General features: G+C 34.7%; 1 protein-coding gene across 1 annotated transcript in view; it reads right to left on the reverse strand.

The window, feature by feature from the left end:
- CRPPA (CDP-L-ribitol pyrophosphorylase A) overlaps positions 1 to 15,180 on the reverse strand; it is a 314,810-nt gene that overhangs the window by 115,690 nt on the left and 183,940 nt on the right. The window contains exon 9 of the mRNA XM_042967601.1: positions 3,613 to 3,744. Within this exon, the coding sequence (XP_042823535.1) occupies positions 3,613 to 3,744 (132 nt within the window). The remainder of the gene's footprint in view (positions 1 to 3,612; positions 3,745 to 15,180) is intronic.

Here is a 15,180-nt window from a genome sequence, read left to right on the forward strand (position 1 = left end):
AATTCACCACAGAAAGCCCTACATATTTATGGGGAACTCTATACAAACACAAATAGAGGCTTTACAGCATCATATGTTTAAAAAGAAAAAAAAAAAGCTTGCATAATTCTATTTAATTGTAATTATCATGTATGTCAACACTGTGAAGGAGCAGCCAAGCAGTCCAGACCATGCACATAACCAGAGGTACTATATACATAACAATGCAGGTCTTCTTAAAGCTAGAAAGACCACAGGTACAAGCACAGATACTGAAGCCAATCCATTTTATCTTCCAAGGAGGAGTTACCAGTAAACTGAAAGCCTACCCAAACAAACTCTTAATGCTATGTCTTATGAAAAATGGTCAAAAATCTTTCTATATTTCACTGATCTAGGTTTCACAGATCAGAGACTGAAAAGGACACATAATAACAATCTATGAAAACACCCTAATGCTTATCATAGAGATAGATTTATTTAGGGAACAAAGTTCAACATATGAACACTACAAAAAGCTATGTCTCCCGGCACCACGGAAAGTACAAACCAACACTCTTCGCACTAAACAATGACAGAAGTTCCACCTTACGAAACTTGGTATTCTTAGTGTTGATATAATACTTGTCAAGTAGGCACTCAAAATTAAAGATACTGATTTAACTAAGTGGAAAAATTAGTACTGAATTAAAAAGTCAAAGATTAAAAAAAAAAAAAAAAGTAAAAAGACTGTCCAGAGGTACTGCTTTCTTTACACGTGGACTATTTATGAGCGCTATTCCCCGAAGTTTCATTTAGAGAATAGCCTCATGAGTTGTCTATGCTTAATCAGGTATAATAGAAAATGGAAAACAGCATGCAGTTTGTCCCCAATTTGGAGATATAAAATGTTCATTAGTATATTAAGCATTTGTGAAAAGCCCTTCAGAGAAGACATCTGTTTAACTCTATTCACTGATGTCTCCCCAATTTTTTAACCATAGCCCTTTTTAATGGGGTATCTGATGAACATTCCAGGGTCCTTTGGTAAATGCTCTTTAAGGTAGAATTATGCACTGGACATGTGTTGAGCTAACAGCCAACTGGCACCTGTGTCTTTAAGGACAAAATTAAACACTGTATTTTAAATGTCCTCACATATTTGAAACATCTTTACTATTCTATTTTTAGGAAAACAAAAGCAACATCTACTTAAGCTATCTTTGCTTCCTAAAAAGATAAGAGACATATCTTGAAGGCTTTGCAAGGTCATCTTTTCCCCACTCCTGATAGCTAAGTAGATAGCTCGGTTGACAGGTCCAAATTTGCTCAAAATAATAATGGTCAGATACAAAGTAGTAGGCCGGAAAGGTGGCTCCTTTTCAACAAGGCCACTTTTCCGACCAGGAAGCCTTCCCAGGTACAGAGTCACATAGATATGCAACTGCATTCCACTAATGTGTAGAGCATGCCAGTTGGGAGGAAATGAAGCATTTTATTGTGAGTATCAACTCTACAAGGGTTACCAGGTTTAGTAAATAACAACACAAGATGCCTAGTTACATTTGAATTTCAGGCGGGATAACAAAGAATTTTAGTGTTAAGTATGCTTCATGCAATATTTTGACATACGAAAAATTAGCGTTTATCCGAAATTCAAATTTCACTAGGCAGGATATATTTCATTCAGACCATACTGTCCACTGGCATGTCAACTACAATGCATACAGACTCTTTGTGCTTAGCCCAAATCATAGGAAAAACAGAGTCCCAGAGAGTGTGTGTGCTCTACCAGTTCTCAGCTTTTGAGATTTTTTTTCAAAGAACTATATTTTATATCTGGATAGTATAGCGTTACTACTGTGTATCCATGACTCCTTTGCATGGCCCAAGAGAAAGAACTGATCATTCCTACCACAATAATCTGGAGTACAACCAAAGACACTCTAGTGAAGAGGAAATATTCTTGAACAAAGATACAGACCCAAGTTTTTATTCTTATTCTGCCAGTTATGCGCTTTCCCACAAGTGTGTATCTTTAGTCCTTGGCTGTTCTGACTTGAACAGCCCTTATAACACTAACATATTGCACTTCCATGATCCTAAGTAAATTCAGCTTTGCCTCATACTTGATGACCAACTGGAAGTAATGCTTACATATTTTAGAAGCAGAGAAAACCATCTCAAAGGAGACCAAGGAACTGGCTAAACGATGGTTCTTATATTTAATTAAAATCCATTGTTTCAAAATAAATATTGTTACGTTCAGGCTAACAAGGTACCTTAAAAATCTCACAAACAATAACTGTTATTCATCAACTATATAACTTTCAATGTCTGTCATTCCTTACATAGTCAATACCAAATCACTTTTATTCTACACCATTAAAAACCCCATGGATTATTTCACTTTCTTGATTCCTGTGGGGTACCTGTAACAAACTACAAAGCATTCTGCCATTTCAGAGAAAGCAATCTATGCACAAAGGGCAAATCCATCTTCCCTAACAGATTCTCTAAGTAGTCTGATTTAAATAGCATTTCTCTGCACTCAGAATCTATAATCCTAATTCATTTTGCCTTCAGCTTAACTAACTTTCTGTTTTGAATACAGGGACAGTAAGAATTTTTCCCTGATTAAATACCATGCCCTCTTATAATATGAATGCCAGGCACTGCTTTCAAGTAATTAAAAACCTTATCACCAACATTTTTAGCACAACATAAAAGAAACAAGCCATTTCAAACTATACAAATGGCTGAGTTGTGAACTCAGTTAAATACAAAAGCCTATTTCAATTTGAATTTCAAATTTTGAATTCCAAATTTGGGGCATACTTAATTTATTGTTTAGGGGTGCCTGGGTGGCTCAGTTGGTTAAGCGTCTCACTTCGGCCCAGGTCACCATCTCACAGTTCCTAAGTTTGAGCCCCGCGTCAGGCTCTGTGCCGACAGCTTGGAGCCTGGAGCCTGCTTCAGATTCTGTGTCTCCCTTTCTCTCTCTGCCCTCCCCAGCTCATGCTTGGACTCTGTCTCTGTCAAAAATAAATAAACTTAAAAATTTATTTTAATTAAAAAAAATAATTTATTGTTTATTTGAAATTCAAATGTATTCAGATATTCTGTATTTTTTATTTGCTAAATTTGGACAATCCATGAGGGCCACCTTGTATAAGATATTCACCAATTTCACTTTTTTTGTTAATCAAAACATTTTTTTTTTTAATTTTGGGGCGCCTGGGTGGCTCGGTCAGTTAAGCGTCCGACTTCGGCTCAGGTCATGATCTCACAGTCTGTGAGTTCGAGCCCCGCGTCGGGCTCTGTGCTGACAGCTCAGAGCCTAGAGCCTGTTTTGGATTCTGTGTTTCTCTCTCTCTCTGCCCCTCCCCTGTTCACGCTCTGTCTCTGTCTCAAAAATAAATAAACAAAAAAAAAAATTTTTAAATAAATAAATAAATAAATAAATAAATAAATAAATAAATTTTTCCGTTAGAGTCAAGAGAGGTTCCACCTACTACAGAACATGAATAGATGGGTAACTTTCCAGCCAAAATTCTTCTCATCGTTATTGTATCTTTGCTTTTAACAGCTCACGTTCTCATCCTTACAACTGTAGTGTACAGAACATAAATCTGAGACCAAAATTTTACCTACCTGTGGATAATATATAAGAAGACCACATAATAAAATATTTCTCTTTTTCACTTCCTTTGCATATTCCCTAATCTGCATTAGGTTTTCCATTTTCTGATCAAAAGGTACTGATTTATAATCAAGAAAATACACCTGCAAAATAATACAAAAGGTCACATTAGAATATAATCCTTTCTCTTTGCTTTGAAAAATATAACATTAAAAAAAGCTCAAAATACAAATATAATATTATAATATTTAACAGTTTGTGTTAATTTCTAGATAAACATATCAAGCCATAAATGCTCAGTAAGATTCCTGTATCCTTTACAAATACAAAGACAATAAACAGTCACTGAGAACACGATGTTGAAAAATATAAAATGCCAATATTCTATTTCCACTTGTGTCAGAGTCAAATGTATAAAAAAAAACATGATTTCCACTATTCACCTAGCTTAATTTATAAACTGCAACTAGACTAGGTAGAAATATGATAAATTAAGCAATTACTAATATTAATAAAATTCAAGGAAGTGCTCTATTACATTCATAGTTTTTTAGAATCCCTTTCAAACTGATAATTCAAATTCTAATAAATCATCTATGTCTTAGAGTAAATCCAGAATTATATAATTTTTTGCAGTGTTAAATAATATTTTTCATGAAATTATTCCAATGACTATTTTTTAAGCATTATTTTTCATTTAAATTTTAAGGAGCTCAGAATAAGATTTCCTCCTTTCTTCAAATTTGAAGTTTTAGGGTAATGTTTGTCTTTTCTGGGACATAAACTATCTAAATCACAATAATATCAAAATAAAATGCAAATGCAAACACAGAATAAACATTAAGAAATATTTGTATTTTTTTCACAGTATCAAGAATTGTAACTCTTAAAATTTACAATTTGTTCAATTACACATATTTATTATCTAGAAGCATTTTAAAATCTACCCCACTCAAAAACTCTTATACTAATCCCTTCCCTTCCTCCATTCTTCGATATAGAAATACACTCTATAGAAAATACACAATAAAATTTTATTATGTTCTTTAACTAACACAAGGGACTGAGTGTTCACCCAACAGATTGCATTTTGCTTGTCCAGGGAAAAGTACTTTTAAAATATCAATTTTAAAAGAGAATTATGTTAGGACATTTATGTATATTAATTCAGTAGGTAAGGTAAGTGAAATAAGCCATACAGAGAAAGACAGATACCATATGTGTCCACTCTTACGTGGATCCTGAGAAACTTAACAGGAACCCATGGGGGAGGGGAAGGAAAAAAAAGAGGTTAGAGTGGGAGAGAGCCAAAGCATAAGAGATTCTTAAATAAAACTGAGAACAAACTGAGGGCTGATGGGGGGTGGGAGGGAGGGAGGGGGGGGGTGGGTGATGGGTATTGAGGAGGGCACCTGTTGGGATGAGCACTGAGTGTTGTATGGAAACCAATTTGACAATAAATTTCATATATTTAAAAAAAAAAGAGACATACATATGTCATTGCTTCTTCCTAAACTCTAAAGTGACAATAAAGGCTTTTTTCCTTAAAAATGCTCTATCATTAAGAAACAAAAAGAGGGACGCCTGGGTGGCTCGGTCGGTTGAGCGTCCGACTTCGGCTCAGGTCATGATCTCTCGGCCAGTGAGTTCGAGCCCCGCGTCGGGCTCTGTGCTGACCGCTCACAGCCTGCAGCCTGTTTCAGATTCTGTGTCTCCCTCTCTCTCGGCCCCTCCCCTGTTCATGCTCTGTCTCTCTCTGTCTCAAAAATAAATAAACGTTGAAAAAAAAATTTAAAAAAAAAGAAACAAAAAGAATAGAAAAAGAAGAAAAAGCAAAGCAAAACAAAACAAAACAAAAAACAATGAAGATGAAAAGCAGGAAGAAAAGGGTCTCAGGCCTTACTATACGCTGAATAGCTGAAGAAAAGACAATGTTACCCTGTGATCTTGAGCTCACCCTCCCCTAGCAGTGATTCCCTGAAAACTTATAAAGATGAAATTTCAGATTTTTTTTTACCAGGCAACATTGCTTATAGCAAATATAATTTGAGACTGGTGAACTACAGCCAGGCTGGAATAAGTGTTAATGAACTATAAATGCTAGACCTTTCCTTCAGTGAAATTTAACTTGAAACTAGGTGTTGCCCTAGCTGAAACCTAGGAAGCTAACATCAGTTGTTACTAAAGATACTAGTTCCTATTTATAGTTTGAGCCTTTTAGAAGGATAGCTCACCCACCACCTTCTCTGACCTCCTTCCCTCACCCTTTAGAAGCCAAGATAGGGGAGAAAAAGGGAGGGGGGAGAAAGGCAGTCCTTATAACTAATATGACATTGTGAGCTCAAGAGCTAAAGCGGAAGAGACATGACCATCACCGTCTTTTTTCCTGTCCTGTAGTCTTTTATAATGTTGCACAAACTAGTGCCACAGGCATCTTCTAGTCTTCTGAGTTTATAATATCTATCTGAAGCTAAAATTGCTGGTTGTGGGCTTGCCAAAAAAAAAAAAAAAATGCAGGGTAATTCCCCAAACTCAAAAGGCATTTATGAAATTGCAGTCATATTATGAATCTAAAGCTAGGAGACTGGCCAAGGCTAAGACTCTCTCCTGGGCCCATACTGCCAGATCATTACATAGCCCCATACCATCTGGAATGATGAACAATGCTGCTGTTTGGGGTTACAAGCCTCATAGTACTATTTAACTCTTTCAACTGTGTAATTATTCTTACTATTCAGATACCATGAAATACTAGCAACCACCTTACCCAACAAACTTTATGTCAATGAAATGTCCTTGAGTTATGCAATGTACAACCCGGGAAACCTTACTGTTAGCCTAGATAGTGAATGAGGCAGACAGACACTTCTCATTTAATATAAGTCTTCCTAACAAATTTTCAGTTCTGAAAAATCTTAAATTAACTAAGGGGGCCCGGGGCGGGGGAAGTACAGAAAGGGTTTCTGGAAAAAATAGCATAAGGAGCAGAAAAGACAAGACCATTCTACTTCATAATTACAGCCTCCATAGAGATTTAAAAATACATAGAAATTAAAGAGCGGAAATGCTGGGAATGCACTAATTGGAGAAGGAATGATAGATACAACTGGGAAAGGAGCTCTGCAATGCAAAGCTGTCATTGAACTTGGCCCAGGAGGAAGTGCACCTGCCCGTGGAACCTCCACGTGAAGTCAGAGCCAGGAGTGGGTGTTCATTTTTCAATTTTCCTAAAAGAGTATCCTAAAAGAGAGCCTAAGGGTAATAACTTTGGGAGCTTAAAAGCAGTAGAACTAAATTGTAGACAAGAATAAATTATACTGAAATGAAAAGGTTCAATAGGTAAAGTGTGCTGAATGTGTGTTTTGTTTTAAACCAAGGACAGAAATTAGAGACCTTACACTGAGTTAACTTACACTTAATTACGTATGTTTAAAAAAAGTAATGGTATTTAATTAAAGCTATATACAACTACATTTTATAGGTTTTAGAACTAAGAAGAGGGAGAAAAGGATAATGTGTACCAATTATAGGAGTAGATTATAGGAGTAAATTAAAAGTAGCAAAAATAAAAATAAAACAATTGGCCAACAGCAGTAACAAAACAAGCTTGTCTAAAGAACTCAAATATAAAAGTAATACACATAAATTGAAAACATTTAACTCTTTCATAGGATCAGATTGAATTTTTTAAGGAAAATCTAACAATATGCTAGTTGTAAGACAAATATCTAAGGCAAACCATCCTGATAAGCACATATTAAAGGATGAACAAGATATGCCATGCAAATGCTACCAAAAAAGAAGGATGTAGCAACATGATTCATTTTAGCTTAAGACAAAAACCTTAATTCAGAGGAATAGGGTAGAGGAAAAAAAAAAAAAGAAAGAAAATTATAATCATAACCTTATTACTAAGAACAATTATTTGAATACACAAAGGAAAAAAATTCTTGACCCAATTATGAGAACACAGTTTCCAAATCCACAAATCCATATGTTTTACTGCACTTCTCTTAGAAACTAATGTATCAGTGAAGCATATTAAAAAGCAAAACAAAGTTGTAATACCTCCTGCTTCCAGTGCAGCAGCTAAATTGAGAGGTTTTTCCTCTCCTTCCTCTCCTTATCATTTTATTCCCGTCTTTCTGGCTGTTCTTATCTAGAAAAAGTTGTATATGAGTTGATGCCACTTCCAAATTATATGGACCTAACTCCCTTATCTACCACTTACACAGAAGCTATTTTTTTTTTTTTACAGAAACATGTATTATTGCAAAACTGCATAGTGAACTAAAAAACAAAGCACAATAGTTTAAGTTCTCACCAAGACATAAAATGTCAGTCAAGGACTGGAGGATTTTCACTCTAGCTAAAGATCTATTAGACACAAGACACCCTAGTTCCTTGGAAAGAAAAAAGAAACGGAATGCCAAGAAACCAGTCGGCCAATGCTATTCACCAAACATTCCATGAATTAAGAAAACCATTCATAGACATGAATTCCAGGCAAGCTATTGATATATCTATAAATTCCCTATGTTATCACATCAAACCACCAAACTATACTACCCATTAAGAAACCAATTATTTAAACTACAGGTAAACTCAAAAATGTAGTAAAACCTAAGAGCATAATAAAGGTCACTTTTCATGAATGTGCTTAATTTTGTAATAGTTGACATAATCAGCTTTTAAAGAAACAGATATGGATATGGACTTATGAAATGTAAAGAAGTACAATGCATCTCAAAATTCTCCTTGACCAGATGGGAAGGGCTGACGACATCATGAGAAACAGAAGAAAATCTCTAGCAGATGGATTTCCTGATATGAATACCGTGAAACCTAAGCATACACTTTACATCGTGCTACTAATTTTGAACTTCTAAAATCCACCAGTTACTATGAGTTCCAGGAAAAAATTCAGTTGGTACAATAATGCAATCAAGTTTAATTTTAAAGACAGAGCAGGTTTATACAAATACAGCAGAGGGCTACAAAATGATCATGATAGCTCAAGAGAAATGTAAATGTTTTTGCCTTAATAAAACAAACTTACAGGGTGGACAGTCTTGCATCCATGGAAATGTAGCAAAACATTTCATTTAGGTTGAGTTCTGCAGATTTGCTTATAAGCTACATTAGGTAGATATTCTTTCATCTCCTTTTGAACTATTGACTCATTTGCTACATATAAATTATAGTAACAGTATTTCTCATTTAGGATGCCATTTCTAACAACTGTTTTTCATGCATATATAAAAAAAAGATAAGGATATCTTCCTACCCTCCACCCCCACATGCAAAGGAACATCTCATTTCATTTTCTTTTGACATAGCAAATTCACTCCTATAAACTAGTAAACTGCTTAAACATTTAACATATGGGTAGCTTCATGGCTTTGTGGGTGGGCAAGGTTTCTGGCAGAGTTTGGAAAATGCTCCTCTGTGCCTCATGTCTTCTACATTCAGTTCTACACATGCTTTATATTTGTCTAGTAACCATTTAATATATCCCTGGCCCCAGATGAATTCCAATCATTTTTTTTATATTTTAATATGTAATTTTTCATTTGTCTCTGAGGACAGGTACATTAATTAAAGGACAATAATTAATATCAAGTACAATATTCTTTACAACATCAGGAATGTTCCATAACCCCACATTTAACACTTCTGTCTCATTCCAGACCCCATGTTAACAGGAAGGCCTGAGAAGGGAGTCAGGAATTGTGGTACGAAGAGAAATAGAGTCTTTGTTTATTTGATTAAGAAGTCAATTTTTGAAGTTCAAGTACGTATCTAAATATACACTGCTTAATGCCCACCTAAGTGGAAGGAAGGACAATCAAAATCAAAGTTCTGGTAATTATCAATCAAGTTACAAAGAACTGGTAGGTGGACCAGAGGCTCTCTGAAACCACACAACAGATACTGTACAATTATCTACCTATAGGTACAGAAAAGTAAATTGTGGGAATTAGGCCCAGTATCTAGACAACATTACTTTCAAAATAATCATGGGGAGATCTAATAACAGATGAAACTGATTAATACTAAGCAGATCAGAGTAAGAGTTTATCTTAAGGATTAAAAAAAAAGGGAAAGTTTCATCTCGCGTCAACTATTTATGAACTACATGGATTCTATTAATGAAAATGAATAAACAATACCTTATTTTTTTAACTATACTTCTAAAAAGAAAAAGGAACAAGCTTTTACTGTTGAACCAGTTCATTTTGGAACAAGTTTAAATCAATGCTACCAAGAAATTCAATGGATAATTATGATGAATAGAAGCTAATTAAAAGTTATAAGCTATCATAAAAATTCAGAGCAAATGTTTAATAACTCATCTATAAATCTTAAAATACCAGCTAAACTATTAGGTTGAGAAATTATGCCATGTAACCAAAGCAGTAAACAGCATTTTGCGTTAAAATATTAGCCATACAAAAGGTTTAAGTTTTTCTGTTGATTCAAAGAATTAAAAAATAAAGGAGTTTTATAATGTCAAGACAAATGTTATACTTGTATACCCATTTTGTTTAGATCCTTATGTAAACAATCAAAGAAGTAATGAAAACAGAACTTCACTTTTTAAACGCTTTATTTATTTTTGAGAGAGAGTGTGATCAGGGGAGGGGCAGAGGAAGAGGGAGACAGAGAATGCCAAGGAGGATCTGCGTTGCCACTGCAGAGCCTGATGCAGGGTTTGAACTCACGAACCGTGAGACCATGACTTGAGCCAAAATCAAGAGCTGAACGCTTAACCAAATGAGAAAGTGAGACAGCCAGGTGCACAGGAACTTCACATTAAACAATCAGTGGGAAAACCTAACGTATCTTGAAAATATATTTTTTTTTTCTTTTCAGATTTCACACGGTATTCTCCTAGAAGAACAGACTCGGCCACTGTTGCATTATGGCACAACTTCCTGAAGCATTACATACATATACAAGAGTATAGCAAACATTTCACCTTTGTACAATGTACTAATGGGCTGTACATATGCCTAGGACAAAAGAAGCCTGTGTGATATAAATACACTTAATTTGTTCATCATAAATTCTATTAATTTTTTGGGGGGGTCATTAATTTATGTGTTTGAGTTATAAAAAGAATTTTCTTTCCTGACTAAATGTTATGTTACTAGTTAAAATCCTCCTCTGAACAAATTGCATCTGGAATATGCAAAACAATAGACAGTCTGACCTAAAACAGCCTGAGCTTTTTCTTATTTACATATAAAATATATTTCTGAAAATGGCGATGAATATCAATGTATGAAAATAAAATTCTTAAACTGAGAAAATTCCAGCTTCTGTTTCTGCCTACGAAAGAATAATATGGGCCAAATTTACCTTACCAGTTGAAACAGACAAAAGTATGCAAACCAAACAAAGAAATTTAAGACATGAGGCACCTACAACAAGAGACACCTCTTAGGAATGAGAAAAAATGAAATGAGCCTTAGATTTGCACCACCTACTCTTCCTTAAAACAGCTTCCAGGATCTGGCACACTGAAGGCAGAGGCAGATATTTGGGTTTCACAGCATGGGGAGACAAATGTGGGTAGAGTTCACAGGGCAAAGTACTGAAGAGCAAAGAGGTACAAGAAGGCTGGTGACTATCAGACTAACTCACACATACAGCAGAGTACTGATCCCTGCACGCATTTGAGAATTAAAAAATAAATAAATAAAAAAGGTGACACTGGGCAAAAACCCATTGCAGAAGATAAGAACATTGCCTGATGAACCTCCAAGGTCAGGAATAATGGTGGTAACCATTAGCCAGAGTAGAAAACTTCATAATATAGGGCATTAGGTAGAGTACTGAAAAAGAGTCTTGCCTCCGTTACAATGTTTAGACCTACATTAAACATACTAGCTTGACCTAAAAATCATAGAAGCAACGCTTAAAAGGATCAAACTGTTTCTAACTATATCCCCCCCAAAAAAAAGTTCAAAAATATTCTAACAATTAAAAAAAAAATTCAGTAACCAGAGCCAGGTAAAATGCACAAAATCTAACAGCTAATCAAAATGTATCAAATGCCCAAAAAAGCAGAAAAACGTGGTCCATAAGGTGAAAAATCAATCAAAACCAACTCAGAAGTGACACATTTATTAGAATAAAAAAGGACATTAAAACAATTTTACGATTATGTTCCATTTGTTCACAAAGCTCTAGAAGAGAATGCATGGGTTAAGTAGAAAAAAGATGTAAAAGAGACCTGAGCCTAAATTATAAAGATGAAAATATCATCATCTGAGATTTAAAAAATATACACTGGGAAATATTAACAGCAGATTAGACACTGCAAAAGATTCGTGAATTTAAATTATAGCAATAGCAACTACTTAAAATCAAACAGAAAAAAAGACTCAAAGGAAAAACAAACAGAGCAGTAGTGAGATAATGGATCAACTTCAAATAATCTGCTATACAGATAATTGGGTATTCCCAGAGAAGTATGGTAATGAACAGAAAAAAATTATGGCTGAAAATTTTCCAAGTTAGATGAAAATTAAAAATTCACATAGCACACTTTAAATACACACACACACACACACACACACACACACACACACGCACACACACAAGTTTCCAGGCATAAAAAGCAGTAGGAAAATACCCTTAAGAAGGAAATAAATACTTCACTTGAAATGGAGTCAAACTAATACCAAAGTGCCAAGTAGCAGACTAGGATATTAAAAGTTACCATAACTGTTTCTCATATATTCAAAAGTAGAAAAGTAGAAGAGATAAAAAGGACACACACCAAATTTGCAGAAATGAAAACAGCAGTGCCTAAGATGAAAGACACACTGTATTTTTTAAAAATTCAGGCCTCTGCAAGTCTATATACATAGAATGGTGCAATGAGGTACATTCTCACAGCATATGTGTGCTCAGTTCAACAGAACGGCCAGCCAGAGGTAAGAAACATCTGCATGACACGTGCTCTCATCATGGTGTAAGAACAAACTGAGCAACACACATTAACGAGTGAAATATCACATTCTGCTCATATGTTGTCATCTTAACGTGTATTACAGGTGTGAAGGTATCTTTTGTTCAATTTTATATTTGTGAAAAGGACACAAGCTATTCACTTTCAGGCTTCTGGATTCATTTAATTTAGGAAGATTTTTTTAAGAAAAAATCCTTCTTCAATTGTTAATATTATAATTCTCTAGTAGATCAATCCGTGTATTACACAATCCAAATAAAATGCAGAAATAGACTAGGAAATGAAACCTCCAAATATAATCCATAATCATTGCTTTCAAACTTTAGTCTTCATCAAATAACCTAATATTTCTTATTAAATATATAAGTAAATGCTGTACATGTGAATTAAAAGATAAAATGAATGTTCACAAATATACTTTTTAAAAATTTCTCAATATAGTAGTCATCCACTTAGAATTTATTTTGAAACAAAAAAGTAAGCCTCCTCCAAAAATGTTGGAATATTACCCCTAAATTCAATTTGTAAGAGAAAAATAGATTTCCTCTTAGGAATGAAAAACACTTCAAAGGTTAATGCTATTATTTAGGGTAAATACATAAAGTAATTTAAGACATAGGTGGTCATTTATAGGCACAATAAGGTATTCTTTCTAACATGAAGCATAAGGATATAATTCACAAAATCTGAAAAGATAAATATGTTAGACAATTATAGTTGAAGGGAAACAAAATTTCTTCTTCTAAAAGGAATAATGGAAAAAATTTAACTGTACTAAGAAGGATAACATAAATCAAAATAGTATAACTTATTAAGTTTAAATTTATATAGTAAATAATACCCTCAGGTAGAAGTAATATTATTCTCAGTCGAACATAGATAGCTATTACTGTAGGTGCAATTTCTATGTATTTCCTCGTACCTAGCCTCATACCTCATACCTTAATTTCTGCAAGTCACTACAAAGCATCCATTTGTGGTAGGCAACACTGAAACAGGATGGAATAAGAGACATCATGACTAGGAATCCCAAGGCAAGTTCAAGTCAATAAGTCAATAAACATTTCTGAATGCCTACACATGCTTTGGTGGGAAAGGGGGAAAAACTCGGAGCATGGAGGGATTGAAGAACGACTCCAAGAATAAATATTATCACTCACAAATAACAGTAAGAATCGGGCAAGAAAAACGGTGTCCAAGGTCAAAAAACTCAGAGGAGACACATATACACCAAGCAATAGGGTCAATGGGCTAAAAGTTCAGTATTACCAGAGGGCAAATTGTTTGGTGAGGAAATAAGAGTCGGGACAACAAAATTAAGCAAGAACCAGACCAGGCCAAGGCTTTATCATATGACTAAGCTTTGTCCAGTAGGGGATGAAGAGCCTCTAGAAGGTTTTAATAAAGAGAGTAGCTCCTTATTAGCAATTAGCAAAATCTGTCACAGAAGCAATGGTGAGGTCAAACTGAAATAAGAGACTGTTGGGACAGCTCTTGGAGACAAGATGATAAATTCTTTCTTTTTTTTTCTTTTTTTTTTTTTTTTTTTGCTAACTTCATGAGCTTGAACATTCCTGCCAAAACTGAGAAGAATGATAAAGCCTAGAGATAAAAATGTAGGAACTGGCACATGAATGACACTTTGAATAGTGAGACTTGATGACCCAGAGAGTGTATGCCTATTACAGAAATGTCTAAGAGGTATTTTAGGTAAAGGTACCAAGTAATGGTGGCAGAAAGGTCATACAGGATTTAAAATCTGAGCCAAATCCAGGAGACTATAGTCTATGTGTAACCCAGACACATGCCTGTTTCTGTAAGTGAAATTTTACTGAAACACGGCCACACCCATTCTTTTACACTGGTCTATGGGTACTTTTGCACCAGAACAGCACAGCTGAACAGTTGTAACAAAGACCATATTGGCCCACAAAGCCTAAAGTATTTACGATCGTTACAAGAAAAATTGGTCAACCCCTAATATAAAAAATCTATCTCAGTCCAGGCACAGAAAATGACCTGAATTATCTATTATAAATTAAGAGCATCCTATTGAGTGGTTTTTAAGATCCATTTCTCCTTCAACAATCTATTTCTTTCTTACTCAAAGTGGGCCAAGTATTGACATCCCTTAAAAAAAAAAAAAAAAAAAGAACATCATTTGAACCACAAGCGTTATTCTTGAAATGAGCATAATGGCATCTATGATCTTCAACTCTTGGGACCCCTGTGAGGATTAAATGGGATCATTTATATTAAAAGAAATGAATGGTGATTCATTATTTCAAAGCAGTGTCTGTTATTACTACCAGTAACATAATTATACTAATGATAAGTGTTAGTAGGCCACATTTGCAGGGGGAGAAGGGGGCCTGAGGATTATAAACGTAGAGGGAGCTCCATTTCTTAGAAATGGGAAAAGCAAAAAACACAAGATCATAGTTATCACTGGTCTAGCAAAAAACTAGACATCAGTCATTACCCTGAACATATTAAATTAAAAAACTTAAATCTGTAGTTCTCTCTCCAAAGATGTAATATTCGGGTACAATACTCCAAATACTTAGAAGAAACATGCAGGTAACTTTAACTAGTC

Source organism: Panthera tigris, chromosome A2 (genome assembly GCF_018350195.1).
Source record: "Panthera tigris isolate Pti1 chromosome A2, P.tigris_Pti1_mat1.1, whole genome shotgun sequence".
NCBI classification, from domain to species: domain Eukaryota; kingdom Metazoa; phylum Chordata; class Mammalia; order Carnivora; family Felidae; genus Panthera; species Panthera tigris.